The sequence below is a fragment of the Anarhichas minor genome, unplaced genomic scaffold (genome assembly GCF_050575085.1).
Source record: "Anarhichas minor isolate MPS153535 unplaced genomic scaffold, ASM5057508v1 ptg000014l, whole genome shotgun sequence".
In the NCBI taxonomy this organism is placed as follows: Eukaryota; Metazoa; Chordata; class Actinopteri; order Perciformes; family Anarhichadidae; genus Anarhichas; species Anarhichas minor.
In genome coordinates, this window is record NW_027466460.1 from 12020853 (window position 1) to 12039809 (window position 18957).

General features: G+C 41.5%; 4 protein-coding genes across 6 annotated transcripts in view; all 4 read left to right on the top strand.

Annotated features, from left to right (window-relative positions):
* Positions 1 to 3245, top strand: part of tmem131l (transmembrane 131 like) — a 30974-nt gene extending 27729 nt beyond the window's left edge. For both annotated transcript variants that reach the window (XM_076091489.1, XM_076091490.1), the window contains exons 33-34: positions 179 to 312; positions 2684 to 3245. In XM_076091489.1, the coding sequence (XP_075947604.1) occupies positions 179 to 312; positions 2684 to 2992 (443 nt within the window). In that variant the 3' untranslated portion in view covers positions 2993 to 3245. The remainder of the gene's footprint in view (positions 1 to 178; positions 313 to 2683) is intronic.
* A 155-nt stretch (positions 3246 to 3400) lies between these two features.
* Positions 3401 to 8063, top strand: LOC142949691 (toll-like receptor 2). 2 transcript variants are annotated; one of them, XM_076091493.1, is made up of 2 exons: positions 3401 to 4754; positions 5581 to 8063. In XM_076091493.1, the coding sequence occupies exon 2, from the start codon at positions 5590 to 5592 to the stop codon at positions 7960 to 7962; it is 2373 nt and encodes a 790-aa protein (XP_075947608.1). In that variant the 5' UTR covers positions 3401 to 4754; positions 5581 to 5589; the 3' UTR covers positions 7963 to 8063. The 2 variants fall into 2 exon arrangements, with proteins under 2 accessions (XP_075947608.1, XP_075947607.1); XM_076091492.1 differs by having other exon boundaries at positions 3401 to 4425.
* Positions 8064 to 11100: 3037 nt separating this feature from the next.
* percc1 (proline and glutamate rich with coiled coil 1) lies at positions 11101 to 11959 on the top strand. The gene has a single exon (XM_076091850.1). It carries the CDS (start codon positions 11101 to 11103, stop codon positions 11956 to 11958), a length of 858 nt encoding a protein of 285 aa, XP_075947965.1. The 3' UTR covers position 11959.
* Positions 11960 to 13494: 1535 nt separating this feature from the next.
* On the top strand, positions 13495 to 18327 carry pdia2 (protein disulfide isomerase family A, member 2). Its single transcript, XM_076092041.1, has 11 exons — positions 13495 to 13777; positions 14361 to 14567; positions 15560 to 15693; positions 15791 to 15928; positions 16483 to 16599; positions 16687 to 16812; positions 16935 to 17129; positions 17214 to 17334; positions 17717 to 17895; positions 17991 to 18113; positions 18208 to 18327. Exons 1-11 carry the CDS (start codon positions 13495 to 13497, stop codon positions 18262 to 18264), a joined length of 1680 nt encoding a protein of 559 aa, XP_075948156.1. The 3' UTR covers positions 18265 to 18327.
* Positions 18328 to 18957: the final 630 nt, after the last annotated feature.

Genomic DNA, 18957 nt, shown 5'->3' on the forward strand with positions numbered 1-18957 from the left:
CTCTGTGTAGTCCAGTTATATACTCCTCTCTCACTCTGTGTAGTCCAGTTATATACTCCTCTCTCACTCTGTGTAGTCCAGTTATATACTCCTCTCTCACTCGGTGCAATTAAAACGTATTCACTGGGTTACTGGAACAAGCATTGACAAGCATGTGTTTGTTCTACTCATCTCGCAGGTAATGGAACATTTCAGAGTGGTTTTCCCAGTCAGGAGGCCCAGCATGCACACAGCAATCAGACCAGCTGGAGTGAGGAGCAGCCGCAGGAATCGACCTCGACCTGGGACACAGCAGCCTGTGTGGGCAGCAAGGTGAGGAGTCGCAACACTAAACTCAAATGGGGTTGATCGGGACCAAGTGGTCTGGCTGCTCTCCTGCTGCAGCTGAATAATAACAATCATAGTCATAGTGTAATTTGCTAGAACCCTCGGGATATCTTCAAATATCTTGTTTTGTTCGATCAACAGTTCAAAATCTCAAGATATTCAGTTCAACATAACGGGTTTGTAGAAAAGACTCAGCACTCAGCCCTCGAAAATACAAGCTTTTCTCTTTTTCAACTGTTCAGTTTACGATCATCAATGACTCAGAAATTCTTCAAATCCTCACATTTGAGATGTTGAAACCACCAAATATTTGGCATTTTTTTTTCTTCAATAAGGCTAAAATTATTAATGATTTCTCAAATAATTGCAGATCTATTTTCTGTCGATCAATTTGTTGAAATTCTCATTACATCCTGACAGCAAGCAATAAATCAAATGCTCTGACAAAAAAAAAAAGGAAAACTGTAATAATCATTTCATTCAGCCAGAATGAAATGATGTGACGGTGTAGCGGCCTGCGTGCACTCTAAAGCCCTCTCTGCCCGGTCACCAGAGTCTCTTTACAAGCTGCTCGCTAACAACAGCCATGTCATTCTGGCATGTCAGCCAGATCATTTTGGGGGAGTGGCTTTAGGGGGAGGCCTGAAGGGTCGGGCGGTCAGTGTCTGCTAGCTACTTTAATTGGTAAAGAGTTAGCATACTCTTGCTGGTTGCTCTAATTTTACATACCCGAGCTTCTTTGCAGCTCGAGTATGTTGTGGCGCAGGTAAAATGACTTTTGCTGGTCTTACAGGCTGCATGTTCTGAACAACAACTTTAACTTGCGGTTAAAGTTGTGTGATGAAATAAATCCCTGCAGTGGGTTTACACGTAAATGGAGAAACACAGTGAAATAACAATCTTTAAAAGTTGCACTGGTCTTACTTTAAAGCTGTGTGCAACATGAACCGGGCCAATCAGGGAGCAGATTGCTGCCGGAAACCTGTGATTACAATCAAAGAATGTTATTGAGCACCAGAGCACCTGTGATTCACATTTAATGTAAAACTGGATGTTTCCATCTGCTGTTGTGTCATTTTGAACAGCAACACACACACACACACACACACACACACACACACCACAAAGACAAAAGTGGCATCTCTCTTGAGACTTAGAAGGAAGTAATTTCCTCTTGTGCTTTCATCATTCTGCTCTACTTGTCAGAGCAGAAATGAGGAACAAAATCGTCCGGTTTAATCGACTCGGTCTGACTGAAAGTGGGTTTCCATAAACTTCTCTTTCGTTTGCTGCTTCTCCTTTTTGTGCAACTGTTGTTTAAAGATACACGCTCGGTATCGGTGTGCACGTTGGCCCATTTGCAAAAAGAAATTGCAGCGCATGATTGTCCTATAAGCAGACCTTTACAGTACCTTTTGATTATTTATATTTTATTCTAATACATTTTTGTTGCATTTTTTATTGCTGTTTCTGTCTTAATTTCTCGTTCAGTGTGGTTTTCAAAATGAAGTATTATATTTACTGTTGCTTTCTTCAGTCGAAGTTTATTGACAACTTTAAAATATACTGTCTCGGGAAAAAATCAGTTCAACCAAAATTGAGGGATGCTGGATCGTGTTAAATAAAAGGTAGCTGATGTCAGATTTAAAAAAAAAAAAAAAAAAAAATGAATTTTTTACTCTCAAATACTGGTCTTAAAATGACAGGCTGAATCCTAATACCATGAAGTAATAGTTGTAGTGCTGTGATTAAAAACACACCTCAAACTAAACCACGATCAGCGAGTACCTCTATCCAAAGATTCATAAAACAACTGCTCAAGACAATACTTTGTTGAATTCCAAATGTTACAGTAGCATGTAACATCTACTTATAGTGTCTTTACAACAAAGACATTTCTGTGTTTGTGTGTGTTAGAAAGTGTAGAAACAGACAGGAAACCAAAGCTCTGCAGCCAGAATCAAACGGGAGACGTTGCCGTTACCCGGCATGCGTCTTAACCGCGAGTCACTACGACTCCTGAAGAGATTGCCTTTTTCTTGTTGCTGAGGATTGAGGGAAACTAGAGCGGGAAGGTCATTTTACTTTAGCTGAAAAGGAGAGACGCTAATGAAAAGCAGAGCAACGACAGCCAGCTCATCACTGCAGGGAACAGACAGCCAAGTGGCCCCACGGTAGCGGAGCCCAGTGACAGGTAAGGTCAGAATATGTCACGGATGTCCAATACTGGGATACAACTTTGGACAGCACACAAAGCAGCTCCAAATATCAGGGAAAACAAGTGGTTGAACAGCTAACATCATCTCTCTCTCTCTCTCTCTCTCTCTCTCTCTCTCTCTCTCTCCGCCCTCCACAGCCATACTTCTCGGGTACCCGCAGCCTCTCCCCCATGTCCAGTCTGTTTGGGTCCATCTGGACGCCTCAGAGCGAGCCCTACCACAGCCACTTCCAACCTGAGCGATCAGCCCCGATGTCCCCCGTGTCCCCCGTCACCCCGCCTCAATCTCCCTTTTCCCGGGAGCCAGAGGTGACGTGCGCACCGATCCAGTACTCCAGCTTCCACCCCTTCGGCCCCCACATGAACCTGGACATATGGAACTCTTCCTCCAACCGCAGCTCCAACTCGCAACTCTCCAACGACTCTGGCTACTGTGGAGATGTTTAAAATTAAAAAAATAACAAAGCAGCAGACCATAACGATAATTGCAAACATATAAAAAAACGTTGATATGTAAAAGAAAGGAAATAAAAATGAATGTTCTTTTATCATTAATGGGGAAAATGTGAATATTCCTTCTCTTTTATGTTCCCATTTTCAAATGTTAAATGTTGTGAAAGGTTAAGCATTTGTTGTATATTTTTCTAGATGTTTTGCAGTTTTGATCATAGAAAATAAAAAAAAAGGTTTTGTACTTCAACAGGATTTCTTTAATTACGTTAATGTAGCATTTAACTTTATCTGTCTACCGACGTCTCCGTTTTTCTTTCTTAGCTGACCTCTTCGATCATTTCAATCACTTGTCAGAGCCCACAAGTCCATTAATGTGTCGTCGTTTTAGTTTCATCCTCTGCTTTATTTTCCACAGAAAACGGGCTTAAAGCTTGTACCCTTGTCCTTCCAGTGGAGAAGACGTGACGTAGTGCCATGTCGGCTGCCCTACATGATAGAAAACGCTCTGCTCGCTGGTGCCACACCGCATGCAGCCAGTGCCCTTCGTATCACTCGGCGCGTTCGAGGCATTATGTCTTCCGGTTGTTTTATCCGTCAGTCTCATTCTCAGGAACGCGTTATCTCAGGAAGGCCTTGAACGAATGTCTTCAAATTTGGCACAAACGTCCACTTGGACTAAATGATGAACCGATTCGATTTTGGTGGTCAAAGGTCAATGTGACCTCACACATAACTTGGCCATAACTCAATAATTAATATGCTCATACTGACAGTTTCACACAAATGTGTAATTAGATAAAATGATGACCTTTTTTTGGACTGTCGTGCAGCTGCAACTTGACTGGTACAACAGCAAGGTGGTAATTATAGTCCACCACTGGCTGTGTGTATGTATGTAAATATTAAGAAAACTAAATAGGAAATAAGAACCAAAAAGCACAGACTCGAGCCAAGATTTTCAATAATGTTGCTCAGAACCGTCTCTCTGCCTGGTGAAAGGCCGTGTTTTTTAAACTACATTCATTACATCAGAAATGCTCTTGATGTGTAAAAGGGATGATTGTGGAGTAATTTATCCTCAGGGGAATATCAACAGCAAATTTCATAGCAAACTGGCTGTTTGTTGTCCAGATACATTTTGGTCAAGGAAAGTGGTTCAGATACTTTGTCTCGTTCTGGACTGACGGACATCACTAATCTTAGGCCTCGTTAGCAAACAAATGACGTTTGCGTGGGAAAATGCTCGTACCAATCCGATCGGAGAGAGCGAGTTTCATCCATAGTATCTTAATACTGTGTACATCCATCAGTCGATGCTTTATAATTATTCTCCCTGTGCAGAGTCAAAGGGGTGCTGCAGCTTTCCCCAGCTGTCATTGGACGAGGGGTGGTGGTACCTTCTGGACAGGTCACAAGTCCTAAAACACGTATGGACAAATTCATATTCACAACTACAGACAGCTAAGAGTCTAACTTGATGCATCTCGTGAGGCTGGTACTATTTCTCTCTCAGCCTCGATACAATAGCGTTTACATTGTTTTCGCCGAGCGTTTTGACAAATAAGTTCATATAAAAGAGACGACTTCCCATAATTACTGTTGCTGTATTTCTGAACGTGGCAGAATATATTTTAAGATGTGGGAAGTATTTAGCAAAGTAGAGAAGTGAAAACATTTAAATTGGTGAATGCATCTTTCTGTCATGCCACGGTGAAGAGGGAGAAGTGATTTCAGCTGTGACACGCCGAGACTCAGGGTATTTTCTCTTTAATTTCAATCCTATATCATGTTTTATGGAGTGTGCTGCTGGAGTAATAATAAGATTTCTTGAATAGGTGATGTACTTTAATGGCTTTTAAAAAATGTATTTATTTAATTTGAGTTAAAAGGATGCATTCAAAGAACCTTCGTGGGTCTTTTATTTGAGCAACAAGTACTATATAATAGATGAATACCTTTTCATTGATAAACACAAATTAAATTTAAATTCTGTCGATATAATTGACCGTACAACATGTCGGTATCCCTTAAACACTGAGAAAGCATAAAACAGCTTCAGTCACACTCAATAATTGGTCTTTTTCCTGGACGACATTTTGAAATGTCGCAGTAAGAAAAGCCCAGGTGTGCATAGTATAAATAATGATTGCTGGATTCTATTTAGGGTCCTGGTATTGTGCATGTTGGCTCACTGTCGCACTGTCGAGGCTTACTGGGACACAGAGCCATCATTAATGGTATTGGTAGCTCCTGTGTTTTTCCTACTATGACAGGTGAAAATATCTGCTGTGAAAAACACCTATAATTTAGTGAATAACACTGTTTTTCCCCCCAAAATATATGGCTTTTCTTTGTTTTTAATTTCCAAAATGCCTTTTGGAGGGAAGTCATTTATTAGATGTGTTTTATTTAATATGTATCTCAGATGATGGAGGGGCCGTTTGATAAATATGACCACGTGGACAGTTTGTCAGTTCTAGCCACAGTCAACAATTGTAGTTTGTATTCTAAGAGTGTGTTGGGACAACACTATGCAAGGAAAGGCCTGATGGGTCGGTTTTCTTTTCTTCTGTGTTTTATAGGAACTCAAGATGAGAATCCTGACATTTCTCTCGTTCGTCCTGCTGCTAATGCATCAAAGCTTCTCACTCGCCAGAGCACAGTGTCGCAGCTGTGAGCAAACATCCTGCAACTGCTCGGGACAAAACCTGACGACGGTCCCCGAGGCTCCTTCAACGCTCATCACTGAACTCGATCTCTCCTTCAACAGACTGCAGACGATAGTGAAAAATGACTTTGTTGCGTTTTCCCGTCTGCAGTCTTTGATCGTGAATAACAACAGAATCCAAAAGATCCACGACGAAGCATTTTTCCCGCTGACTAATTTGGAGAAGTTGGACTTGTCCTTTAACAGACTGAAAACATTGTCTGCTGGATGGTTTGAAAACCTTTTTTCTCTTCGTCACTTGAATCTTTTGGGGAACAAATATAAAATGTTGGGTCAAGGCAACGTTTTCCAGCCGCTGAAGAGATTAAGGACCTTACATTTTGGAGGCCCTGACCTTCAATCTGTCCGAAAAAGTGACTTGTCTGGCCTCGGTGTTCTTGAAGAGGTTGTTTTTGATGGAAAGAATCTGCGGTACTACGAAGAAGGAAGTTTAAGACAAATTGGGCCACTCAAATTTGTCACACTTGGTCTGAATGGTCCATTTTGGAGAAATCAACCGCTCGTAGAAGCTATACTGTCTGATGTCGTACACCAAAACACAACCCTGACATTCACTGACACATGGTTTTACACAGAGGATCAAATCCTCCCATTGAAAATGGCCCACCGCGGCGGAACTACAAGTGTTATTTTCAAAGATGTTACTATGACCGTTCTGGCTACCATGGCATTTCTGCATATTATGTCGGACTCTAATTTGACTAAGTTGGCACTTGTAGATACTAAATTCCTCCTAAGTTCTTTGGGTAGCATTGACTATCCCCAACACGTTAACCGTTTGGAGGCTGTTGTCTTCAAAAATGTTGCTGTCCCTCAGTTTTACAACTTCCCAGTCTTTTTCCTGGGGCCTCTGGTGGGCATGGTGCGAAGAGTGTCACTGCTAAACTGCAAGTTTTTCCTCTGGCCTTGTGAGTACTCTGCTGATTTCTCAAATCTGGAGTATATGGACGTCAGTGACAACTTGCTTAGTGATCTGGCCTTCGGCGAAATGATGTGCGATGGTAATGGTGGTCTTTGGACTCTGCAAACCATCAATGTCAGCAGGAATCACCTTCAGTCGATCAACAGCCAGCTCTTCACCAAACTAAGTAAGCTTAAAAACATCGACATGAGTGGAAATGCGTTTCATAGTATGCCTGAGACTTGTTACTGGCCGCCAAGTCTCCAGTTCCTAAACCTTTCATCAACACATTTACTAAAAGTAACCACTTGTTTGCCGGTGAGTTTAAGAATCCTCGACCTATCAGACAATGACTTGACCGTGTTCAACGTCAAACTACCTTTTCTCACAGAGTTATACATCTCTGGCAACAAGATCGTTACGTTGCCAGACGGGGTTTTATACCCTCGTCTCACGTTTCTCTCCATTCCAAACAACGACTTACAGACGTTCAGCAGCAAAACTCTGAATCATTATAATAGTCTGAAGAGTCTGGAGGCTGGTGCTAACAAGTACATCTGTTCATGTGACTTTGTAGCGTTCATGACGAGTTCTCGAGTCATATTTGGAGATGATTCCAAGTCGTACGTCTGTGACTCCCCTGACGCCGTGAGAGGAAAGAGTGTGTCAGAAGCGAGGTTGTCAGTGTTTGAGTGCCACACGGCTTTAGCGTTTTCTTTACTCTGCTCAGGCTTCCTGGTGGTGTTTCTGCTCGTCGCAGGTTTGTGTCACAAATTCAGCGTTGTGTGGTATTTGAAGATGACCTGGTACTGGCTGAGGGCCAAGAGGAAGCCAAAGTTAAAAAAGGGAGAGCTGGAGTATGACGCCTTTGTGTCCTACAGTGAAATGGACTCTGGTTGGGTGGATGCACATCTGGTCCCGGAGCTGGAGCAGACCGAGCCACCTCTCCGGCTCTGCCTCCACAAGAGAGACTTTGTTCCCGGAGGCTGGATCTTGGACAACATCATGGACGCCATAGAGAAGAGTCACAGAACTCTGTTTGTCCTTTCTCCGCATTTTGTCAGCAGTGAATGGTGCAAGTATGAGCTGGACTACACCCATTTTAGAGTGTTTGACCAAAACGACGACACAGTTGTGCTGATTCTGTTGGAGCCCATTGATAAAGAGACAATTCCCAAAAAGTTCTGCAAGCTGCGGAGGCTCATGAACTATCGGACGTACCTGGAGTGGCCTGATGATGACGACCAGATCCCCAGATTCTGGCACAGCTTGAAAACGGCTATTAAAAGGCCTGATAATGGGAACTGTGTACGCTTTGACAATGTGGACTTTTAAGTTTTACTTTGCAGCTTTTTTTTTTTTTATCTGTAACTTTTAAATTCAGTTGGATGAATGTCAATAAAATGTCTTTGGTCATAAATTGGGCCTGCTCAATATCTGTTGTAGCCATCCATTTATTCTTTAAACCCATTATCCCGTCCTGGTTTCCCCAATGCGTACTTCCCCGGCAACCCTGCCTTCTAAAAATGACATTTCTGCACATTTAATTTGTTGTGTTGTCAATTAGGTTTTGTGAGGAACTCCGAGCGATTCGCTCTAGCCATTGAAGCGCTACATTTATGCACACCGTGACATAGGGAGGTGGTTCAGGGTGTAAGTTGGGTGTACAAAGTTCAGGGCATATTTATCCTGTTTAACATCAGAGGAATAAGCTACATCTTGCCTATCCGTCTGATTTACTGGGATGCTTTACAGCTGCACAAGCCTTATATGCTCTAACTGGGGACAGTTAATGCATACTTTTTATCTAAAATGACCAAGCAAAAGTGAGTTCACGTCAGTAAGCCCTTGAACAAAGTACCTATAGTGTGAAATTATGTATTTACGTATGAACGTTTTGATGACGTATACAATTTGTGTGACAGCAGTTAACCAAAAAGGGTCGATATGAAAAGTTAGTTTAATAGATTAAATTATAACGTCACAAACTGAATTTGTTCTGTAAGTATACATTACTCATCATGTCTGAGGAACTATACATCGTGAACTATATTCAAAAATTTCAAAATGTTGGTTAACTATTGTAGCTGGAATGATTTTTCTCGTATTTATATGATGAATTTCATTTTGTGTGTGTGTGTTCACGTGTGTCTTCATGTGCTTGTGTGCCTAAAAGCGTGTGTAATTCATTGTCAGGCTCTTGAGAGCTGACATATTGCCGCTATTGATCTTTAGTCCTAAAATCAACACAGAAGCCTGGATACTGATGACAGGCAGGCCAAGGGAGTCAGGGTGTCCTGATAACACAAACACAAATCAATGCGCAACATGCACATATAAACAGAAGCACATGCACATATTTACAGAGTTACAGATGTCTGTGAAGGTTGCTGAAATCTGATATAGTGCAGGACTTAATCGGCGAGACATAAAATCATTAAATCATTGCTTTCATGATTGACACGTTGTATAAAAGTACACTTACGTGTTGTACATACAGTAACACACTAACTTTAATTTATTCTGTGTTATCTACAGTAAAGTCAACCAGCATGACTTTATCTCCCAAAAGCAACATGGCACTTACAAATATTTGACAACACAAATTCAAGTTTGAATCTGAATCCACTATACTTAATTCTACCTGTTAAAATAAAAGGTAATATTTATTAATTATTGGGAAGTTTACTGTCTATATTTTTTCTTGTAATATACACCCAAAACGTATACAAAAAATAGAATAAATTGAAAATGTTAACACCTTCCCCGCTAGTTGGTAATAAATAAATTGTCCTTGTAAAGTTCCCTACGAAATGTCAGTTTCTTTTTTTTGTTTGGAAATATTATAATCCTGAAATGTCAAGATTTTATTTGTCTTTCTATAACTTTCAAGCTATAACTTTAAGGCAAAACCGTGTCTTGTTTTTGGGAAATCCTGTCATCATATTGTACGACTCTGAAATGATAAAGGTGACATTCTTTATTTTTCGAATTGTCAGCAAAAAAAAGTATTATTATTACGTATTTTGTGTGTGTGTGTGTGTGTGTGTGTGTGTGTGTGTGTGAGTGTGAGAGAGAGCGAGCCTGATAGAACTTATTCCTCTGTGCCATAGATCTCTATTATTGCCCAAACACTAAAACTAAAAACACAGCAATGCCACACTGTTCTGATGAGTGACATGTTCCTTCATTATGAAAAACACAGGCACTGTTATTTTGTGTCGATCCCACACACGCCGTCTTGCTTCTGTAAAAACTCACTGGAGCGCCAAATGTGTATTCTTCCACGGCTGAAAGTAGTCCCCAACAAATGCACTGTGTACCCCTGTTTGAGTAATGCTTGCTTAAAACTCCACCTGTTTTAGGAAATGGTTGGGCCTTTTTTTAAAAGATAAAATTAAATATTTGTCACCTGTTTTTAAGATTTTTCAGTCTGAAATAATTGGATTTTGTGCTGAGGGCGGCTAACACATTTAAGGTTTTGGTATCATTAACAAAAATGGTTGACAATAACAAAAACAACAATTATAAAAATAACTTTTTTTCTGCCCTTCACTATTGCTAAATGGGTTTAAGTAAAATGATGCAACCCGCCCTGCCATGCAAAGTTTTAACCTGCTCATCCGTAGCAGTTTGTTGCTCGAGGGCACTTTGTTCACCTCATCCAACGGCACCTGAGTCTGTCTTCGAACAGCCCTTTCAAGTTTTTCCAAGTCAGTCGATAGCCACGAGTGTGTCTGAGCACACAATCCTCTTTTTGAAGACGAGGATTGTCAGTTTTGGAAGGGTGACGTGGTTGACCCTTGTTTGATGTTGTGTCGTTATGCTTCCCACTTAAAGAACATTATAGTGCGTCATGTTTTGAGGAGAGCCACGTCCGACCAGGTTGTACCGTATCTCAGTCTGCTGATGTGGGTTCAGAGTGTTCCCCTTTAGAAGTCAAAACAGCATATGATTTGATTTCACGCTCTTTTATCCTTTAACTAGCCTGATAACAGGGAAGGAAAAAAGCAATGATCTTTGTGTGTGTGTGTGTGTGTGTGTGTGTGTGTGTAACGACTCTCCATCATCTCCTAGCAGAGGATCCATTAGCCCTGGACCCCCTCCCCGGTTGCCCAGTGATAAAGTAAACAAAGTGTGTTTGGCCAATCCGGCATGCAAATGTTTGTTCTGGAAGCTACCTCATCCTACGAGAGACACACACACGTCTGCAGCTGTGTGCTGAGGTATATATACAGTGGCGAGCCTGACGGTCCAGTATTACATATGCAAACACACATACAGAAAAGTGGATCCATCAATGACCCAGGACAGACCTTTCCTCGGACTTCAACACAGATTCACCTGAACCTGGCAGCTACGGTAATACAACTTTAACTTTTTTTGACCAATTTTAAGTCATTATCCTGCCAACAACAAACTATTATTACTTTTTTTCTTCTGTAGTTGACTCTTCAGTGTTGAGAAGCCAGCATGGCGGCAGGCGTCATTAGAAACTTCCTCATTCAGGCCCCGACTCCAGCCTACTTCCCCCTGATTTTTCAGCACTCTCCATGCAAGGAAGACAAAGATGCGGAGATGCTGGAGGAAAAACCGGAGATGAGGGAAGATGAGGAAGAAAGAGAGGTAGATGAGGAGGAGGAGGAGGAGGAGGATGAAGAATCTGAAGCTCAGGAGGAAGAGGAGGAATGCTTGGAGGTTTTCCTAAATCCTGCCAACTACGCTTTGGATGTGACCAAGCAGTTGCTGAGGTTTGCGGATCTCATCAGCCGTGACGTCCAGCGGTATTTCGGCCGCTGCTCTGGTGATCAAGAAGCTTGTGACATCTACAGCGACTCGGTCTCCGCCACGACCAGTGGGCGCCTGCGTTACTATGATGACCTGCTGAAAATTGCAAGAGCGGGAAGCTCAGAGGAGCAAGAAAACAGCGCGGTGACTTGTGCTGACGACCAAGGAGTTGGAGTTGCGAAGGGCAACAGCAGTTTGGGGCCCTTAGCTGAACTGTTCAACCAAAGGGGCCAGAGTCAGGGCCGCAGCCGACCGATGATCAAGCGGCTTCTCCCGCTCAGTTTCTGGACTGAGCCGATCCCCTGCTGCTCTCTGGTCAGTTTCAGCAACACACCTGACGTCGCACACACACACGGTGACACACCTGCACAGGACAGCACGCACACAGACTCTAACACACACACGCACTGCAACCCGATCCCGCATCACAGCACACACGCACTCGAAAACACTCAGCTGGACTTCAGTGACTTGCTGGCATACTGGGATCCAAACCCAGAGCTCACACACACACTGACGGAGAACACACACATGCAGCATTAAACACAACGGCTTTATTCACATCCTTTTCAACTTTGATAGATACTTGTAAACATTTTAATAAAAAAGTTTTAAAAAACAGAAACAAATCAATATGTGTTGTGCTCATTTTTCTTCTGGCAGCTTGTCACTGCAGCTTATCATTTATCTGATGTTTATTCTAAACGATCAGTTTCCCAAAATTACAAAATACATGTTTTCTTTTTTACCTCTAGTTGTTTTTAATCATACAGACAGTTCAACGCTGTTGAAGCAAAATCTAATTGTTTCAGGAATTGAAAATTGCCTTATTCTTTTTAGTTTTTGCTGACCTCAGTGCTTTAACTTCCCACCTTGCTGCTGTGATGTACAGGTGTACTTCAGGACATCCTGACGTCACAGTCGGGTGTGGTTACAGGTTTTCTGTGAAGAACCAGTAAAGCTGGGCGTGGTCAGAGGGGAAACAGGCTCAACCGGAGAGGGCAGTGAAACCCTTTACAGCCTCCGGTTACTCCCCCAACTCTCAAAGTGCAATACTTAATTGCTGTTTTTAAAACCATTTCAGGGCATTTTATGCCTTAAATTAGAGAATAAATAGTAGGTCCTTTCTCACTGTCAAGCCGGGGACGGTCTATGGTCAGGACATTGAACCCCCCCTAGGCCACCAGCGCACACAATGGAGTACTCCTTTAAATGTATAATTTTAGAATAAGTAGAAAAAGAAAAATCTGTTTTCACCAAGTTTTTTGATTGAAATCAACTTGTTTCAAGTATTTCTTACAGTCATTTTGTATTGAGCAGCACAAATATAATTAATTTGACCTCCGTTGTTTTGAAGTGTGGGCAGTTGAGCTAGATATCTCAAAGCTTAAGCACATTCTGCACAACCAAAACAATCTGCACAACCAGACACCACTACATTGGGTTAACAGACCCTTTAAATGGGATTAAAATACATAACCATCCCTGGAGCAACATGTAGCATGAATCTGCTTACAATTTCATTGCTCATTTCCAAATAGCCCTCAAGTCTGGATTTTTCAAGTCCTGTCTTTTCTGTTAAGCGGTAACGAGAAGAGAGAGGTGAAAGTGTTTGCTTTGTTTAAAACAGAAATAGTGAGATAAAAGAGACATGTAAAATAGGGAGAGATAAAAATCCACATGTGCTCTCAATGCTTTTAGTTAAACGCGGGTCTGATAAGGCCCAGAGAGAGGAGTGACAAATTAAAGAAGTATACACCTGTACATGCTAACATCTGGCGGGTGTCGGGGTCTGAAAGCTAAAGATGCAATAAAGAAAAATAATCAAGAAAAAGATCAAGTGGGAGGAGAGAAAGAGTTCCAGAAAGTAAGAGCTCAGTCAGTTTTCCCAATTCTGAATCGACAGGGCAGTATTTGATTGGTTCAGACTGGAATGAGTCCCCTGCAGGCGCACCATCTGATTGGTTGAGAGGGAAGGCCAGTGACATTTTGACACACATCCATCTTGGACACATAAAGGTACAAACTTTCAGTGACACATGTGAGGAGGCACCAGAGTAAGGTAGAGAAAACGCAGACATGAGGACGCACACTCTTTTGACCGTAGTGCTGCTGGGCCTGCTGCTGTGGGCCTCCTGCTCCCAGGCAAGCGACACAGAATCCAAAGAAGAAGAAACACAAGAAGACTCATCGAAGGAGACGGAGACGACAGAAGAGACTCCAGGAGAGGAGGGGGAAACCGAAGAGGCAACAAAAAAAGAGAAAACAACGGAGATAGAGGAGGAGAACAATGTGATGGTTCTCCACAACATCAACTTTGACAGAGCTCTCAGCGAGAATCAATATCTACTGGTTGAATTCTGTAAGTAGTCACATTTATATTACGTTTGTGATGCTTTTTAGCACAAACATCATGTTTGGCTAAAGTGGACCGTCATTGACCAGCTTTGTGTTAAAAGGTGCCAACTTGATTAAAATACACATGGAGGTTTATCCTTGGGAACACAAATGAAGCTGGAGAAGGACATGGGTCACAACTGAAAGCTTCAGGAAGAGCTCAGAGCTTGAGTTTAGAGTATTTATCACAGTATAAATGTCATTTTCTCTGTTCTGGCCCTCATGAGCACTGAGGCGTTATCTTAAGAACGTGCAAACACGTGGCCTCTCCTGTCCAGATGCTCACTTGGTTTAACTCTCCCACAGTTGAGCTCAGCCCTGCCAGTGGAGAGGACTGGACGAGGAAAAGATATAAAGGCTGAGCCAAACTGCCACAGTTGCTATCAGCAGCTTATTTACATGTGTATCTTTGCATGCGATGGCACCAAAAAGAGAACTGAACAGAACAGAGTAGCTGCATGTCTACTGCTTTGATTATTGATTTTCAGTATTTATTCCATGCTGTATAAACACATCAACTACATGTTTGTGTTTGTGTGTGTGTGTAGATGCTCCCTGGTGTGGCCACTGTAAAGAGCTGGAGCCTATTTACGCTGCGGTTGCTGGGATGTTGAAGGAGGAGGGATCGGCGATGCGTTTGGCCAAAGTGGAGGCCACAGAGGAGGCTGAGCTGACCCTGGAGTTTGAGATCCAAGGCTTCCCTGTTCTGGAACTGTTCATAAACGGAGACCGCAAGAAACCCATCAAATACACTGGTAAACACACACACACACACACACACACACACACACACGCACAATGACCGTAGGTTATTTGATTGGATCAATGTTTTTTCTATACCTTTAATGTTTGAGCAAATCAACTGTATTTTATTTCATCTAGTTACATTTTATGTTTCCTTTCACATCTAATTAAAGATTTTTTTGGGGGGAAATTTGATAATTTATTTATTTTCATTGAGACCACTCCCATGTTTGTGTGTTAACTGTGAAGCTTCAGGAGAGCATTAGCTTAGTGGAAAGTGTGGAAAGTTTACCTATCAACTGTAAATTTTAGCAATTGTCATGGCCCAGGTAGAACTGGGGACTCAACATTTAACCATTGCACCTCACTAGGAACATTTTAATTGTTGGATCATTTTGGCTGTGTTAATGCATATTTTTTTTTTGGACTTTTGGAAGTTTCAACCTTTATGTCAATAATAAACTGTGTAGCCAAAATACAGACACCCAGACTTAAGGACAACATGTCCCCATTGAAACCCATTAAAACCACAATTACAGTACACAGTCAAATATTCTCTTATATCAGACTCTCAATCTAAAAAAAAAATCCCCATATCATTTAGTACACAGAAGTTCTTTTTCGTGGCATTGTGTAAACAAACAAAGTATTTAAAGGGTTACAAATGTGAAAATGAATGACTTTTTGACACATAAATCTGTGTCCACTTAAGAACATCAGAGCAACTTATTTAAAGTGAGGCACAAGGGCAAAGAAATAGTCCAGCAGCACCAAACCCCCTGTAAGCCATGTCTGTTTGCACAAGAAGTAAACAAACAAGATAAAATGTCTTATTTAGTGAGTTTTACAGGTGTTTTTGAACTGTGGACAGAGTTTAGCTGGTACCACCTGTTTCCAGTCTGTAGCTCCAGCTACACAGTCCCTTTTGTTTTTCTTTCTATCTTACATCTTGATGTGTTACATGACTATGACGTGATTTAATTTGTTTGTGTGTGTTTTCCAGGTAAGAGGTCAAAAGAGGGAATAATCCAGTGGATGAAGCGTCATGCAGGCCCCGGTGCTCCGGTGCTCGACTCGGCTGACTCTGCAGCTCAGTTCATCGAGTCCCATAACGTCACTGTTGTAGGATTCTTTGACGTACGTTTATCTATTTTATCTATCCTTAGTAATAAATCACATGATCACATATTTATGTTTACATTCACATTTATATTTTCATTTGTATCTTTATCAGAACCTGGAAAGTGAGGCGGCCAAGGTGTTCAAGGAGCTTGCTCTCAATTTTGATGACACAGAGTTTGCTCTGTCAGCGAGTCCAGAGGTTTTCCTGAAGTATGAAGTTAAAGCCAACTCAGTGGTGCTCTTCAAAAAGGTACGAAAATGTTGTGATACTAACTGAGATGCACATAGTCAAGTGTTTTATAGAAAGACTGAACCAAGATACAAGAAGCTGAGACGATGTTAGCTTTGCTGCCATCTAGTGCAAACAGTGTGTTCCTTTTTGAGGAGTAAATGTCCTCACAAGGATGGAAAGATGAGGATATTTTGCTGATTCTGACTTCTTTAAAAAATAAATTCTAACTTTAGGATTTACAGTCTTGACATGGCTTAAGTTAGGTTTAGGGATACATTTAGCCATATAAACAAAGGTAAAGAAAAAGATTAGGCCTGCCACTACTGTATTGATTTATTATTATTATTATGTAGGAATCCATCAGTTATTATTTCAATTAGTCAATGCAATTTCAGAAAATAGCCAGGACTACTATAGAAATGAATTATTTTATATATTATTTATTAAATTAGTTTGTGTTTCATACTTTGTCATGCTTCAGTTTATGCACAACAACTTGTTTGTCTTACATAGGAGGGATATAACAGAGAAAAGCAGGAAAAACAGCAACTGTTTGCTCACTGTGTGTTTAGTTTGACGAAGGCAGAGCGGACTTTCCGTTGTCAGAAGAAGGAGTGCTGAACCCAGAAAATCTGACCACCTTCATCAAGCAAAACAGCCTGGAGCTGGTTATCTCATTCCGCCCGGAGGTAACACACACACACACACACACACACACTGTTACAAATTTCAAATTAAATGGAAAATGATATTATACAGTATGTGTGTGTTTTCAGACTGTAGAGATGATCTTCAACTCTGGCATCCATCTGCACAGCCTGCTGTTCATCAACTCCGCTGTGGAGAGTCAGACAGCCCTGGTGGACGAATCCAGGACCATTGCCAAAGAGTTCAAGGGCAAGGTGTGTGTGTGTGTGTGTGTGTGGGGGGCTAGCTAGGGAAGTGTCTTTGAAGGAAAGTCGCTGACATAAATCTCAATGTAACCTTTTTGTCTCCTCTTTATGTCGGTGTGTGTGTTATGTAGATGCTGTTCGTTGTGATTGACGTAGCAGCAGCTTTGGATAATGTGCTCACTTACTTCGGCGTGTCCGAGAAAGACGCCCCCACCGTGCGCCTCATCGACATGGAAACAGGGAAGAAGTTCAGCATCACTGCCGGCGATCTCTCCATAGATTCACTGAGACAGTTGTGCCAGGATGTTGCTGCCGGCAGTGCCAAGGTATAACAAGCACACATGAGTTTGATATTCAGTCACGCTGCAGCATTAGACCCAATAACTAATAATGTTGTCATTGTGGTGCAGCCTTACTATCGGTCTGAGGAGATCCCAGAGGACTGGAATAAAGGACCAGTCAAAGTCCTGGTGGGAAAGAATTTTGAGTCCGTTGCTCTGGACCCGACCAAAAACGTCTTTGTGGAGTTCTGTAAGTTCGTCTGTCTGTCTGTCTGTCAGTCTGCGCTGTAAAAACTCAACTGGAAATTAGCTAAATCAACTCATCTTTTATTATTGTGAATTTTAAATTCTCCCTCTCCATTTTCGACCATGAAACCATTAGCTCTTGAGTTAAACAATGAGTTGAAATGATGTCCTGCTCAGTGTTCACTCACTCATCTAATTAAGAAACGCTGGCTGCATCTGAAATCAACAGCCAGCGTGTTCGTGCTGCCTTTGTATAATATAGGAAATACTGAGAACAAATATCAATACTGAGAATAAATATTAATACTCAGAAAAACACGTTAATGAAAACTGTTACCTGTATTTTTTCTTCTAACAGCACTATAAATATATGTGTGTGTGTGTAGATGCTCCATGGTGTGGACACTGTAAGGATCTGACTCCCATCTGGGAACAGCTGGGCGAAAAGTACTCCGACAGAGATGACATCATCATAGCCAAGATGGATGCCACTGCCAACGAGGTGGAGTCGTTAACCATTTCGGGATTCCCAACTCTCAAATACTTCCCAGCTGATGGCAAAGAGGTAGCATACATGTTCAAACGTACACACATGTTCAGAGCACAAGCGCTGCATACAGACTCAAAGAGCTTTTGATCATTTCTTCTTCTCTCTGTTAGGTGGTCGACTACACTGGAAACAGGGATCTGGAGACCTTCTCTCAGTTCCTGGAGGATGGAGTGTTGCCTACTGAAAGTAATGAGGAGGAAGATGAGTTTGACAAGGAAGGTGGTGGTGATGAGGTCTGTATTTTTACCGCTACCTTATATATTTCTCTTTTTATTATAATCCACTCACCAGTCTCTCATTGTATTTACTTCTTCTTCTCTGTTTCAGGAGGTTGCCGAGTCTGCAGAGGTACCGACCAACACAACATCTAAGGATGAGCTGTGATGTCACTTTGGTTTTTTCGACCAATCAGTATCTTACAATTTTTCTTAAAAAAATGAATTTAGGTTAAACACATCAATATGTAGCTACTCATTACTATTTTGAATGGCTTTCAAACTCTGTTTCGGTTTGTCTTGATACTTGACATGATTTTCTACAGCACAATCGTCACTGTATGTAAATATTACATTTAGTTTTTCTAAATGTCATGAATAAAAATCAAGACATTGTTTGACTGGGACTCTTTCTGACTTTTCACAGTGATGAAAAACACAAGTAAGTTTAACAAACAAGATAGTTTTGTGATAAATGAATCGGAAACATCTACATGTGCCATGAAAGTCAGCAGTGGAAAAACAAACAAGAGGGGAAAATATGCTGATAAGGATGAGATTAAAAAGGTGATGGAAACAAATGGAAGGAGAGTGGAACACGAAAAAGAAGCAAAGATCTTCAAAATCAGTCAGTGACTTTGTTCAGGTGGAAGTAGATTGAAGGATATAAACACTGTTGTGTCTCTCATTCCCAAGTGACGTCGGCAAAACGGAGCATTTTCGCATTTTCTGAGAACATCTTGTCGAACATGGATTAAGAAGAGACAAACAAATGACAGTTTTAATATGTATTCATGGTAATTAGCAAAAAGTACGTTACTACCTAGTGTGAGTACCAAGATACAGTCTAATGAGACTGTAA

What these genes read in the sequence shown, in the direction of transcription:
- percc1 (XM_076091850.1), top strand. Translation starts at nt 11,101, where the DNA reads ATGGCGGCAGGCGTCATTAGAAACTTCCTCATTCAGGCCCCGACTCCA.
- LOC142949691 (XM_076091492.1), top strand. Translation starts at nt 4,312, where the DNA reads ATGCTTTATAATTATTCTCCCTGTGCAGAGTCAAAGGGGTGCTGCAGC. An exon ending in GGTCACAAGTCCTAAAACAC is followed by an intron (nt 4,426 to 5,580) that starts GTATGGACAAAT and finishes TGTGTTTTATAG; the next exon opens with GAACTCAAGATGAGAATCCT.
- pdia2 (XM_076092041.1), top strand. Translation starts at nt 13,495, where the DNA reads ATGAGGACGCACACTCTTTTGACCGTAGTGCTGCTGGGCCTGCTGCTG. An exon ending in CAGTGGTGCTCTTCAAAAAG is followed by an intron (nt 15,929 to 16,482) that starts GTACGAAAATGT and finishes CTGTGTGTTTAG; the next exon opens with TTTGACGAAGGCAGAGCGGA. An exon ending in TTGCTGCCGGCAGTGCCAAG is followed by an intron (nt 17,130 to 17,213) that starts GTATAACAAGCA and finishes ATTGTGGTGCAG; the next exon opens with CCTTACTATCGGTCTGAGGA.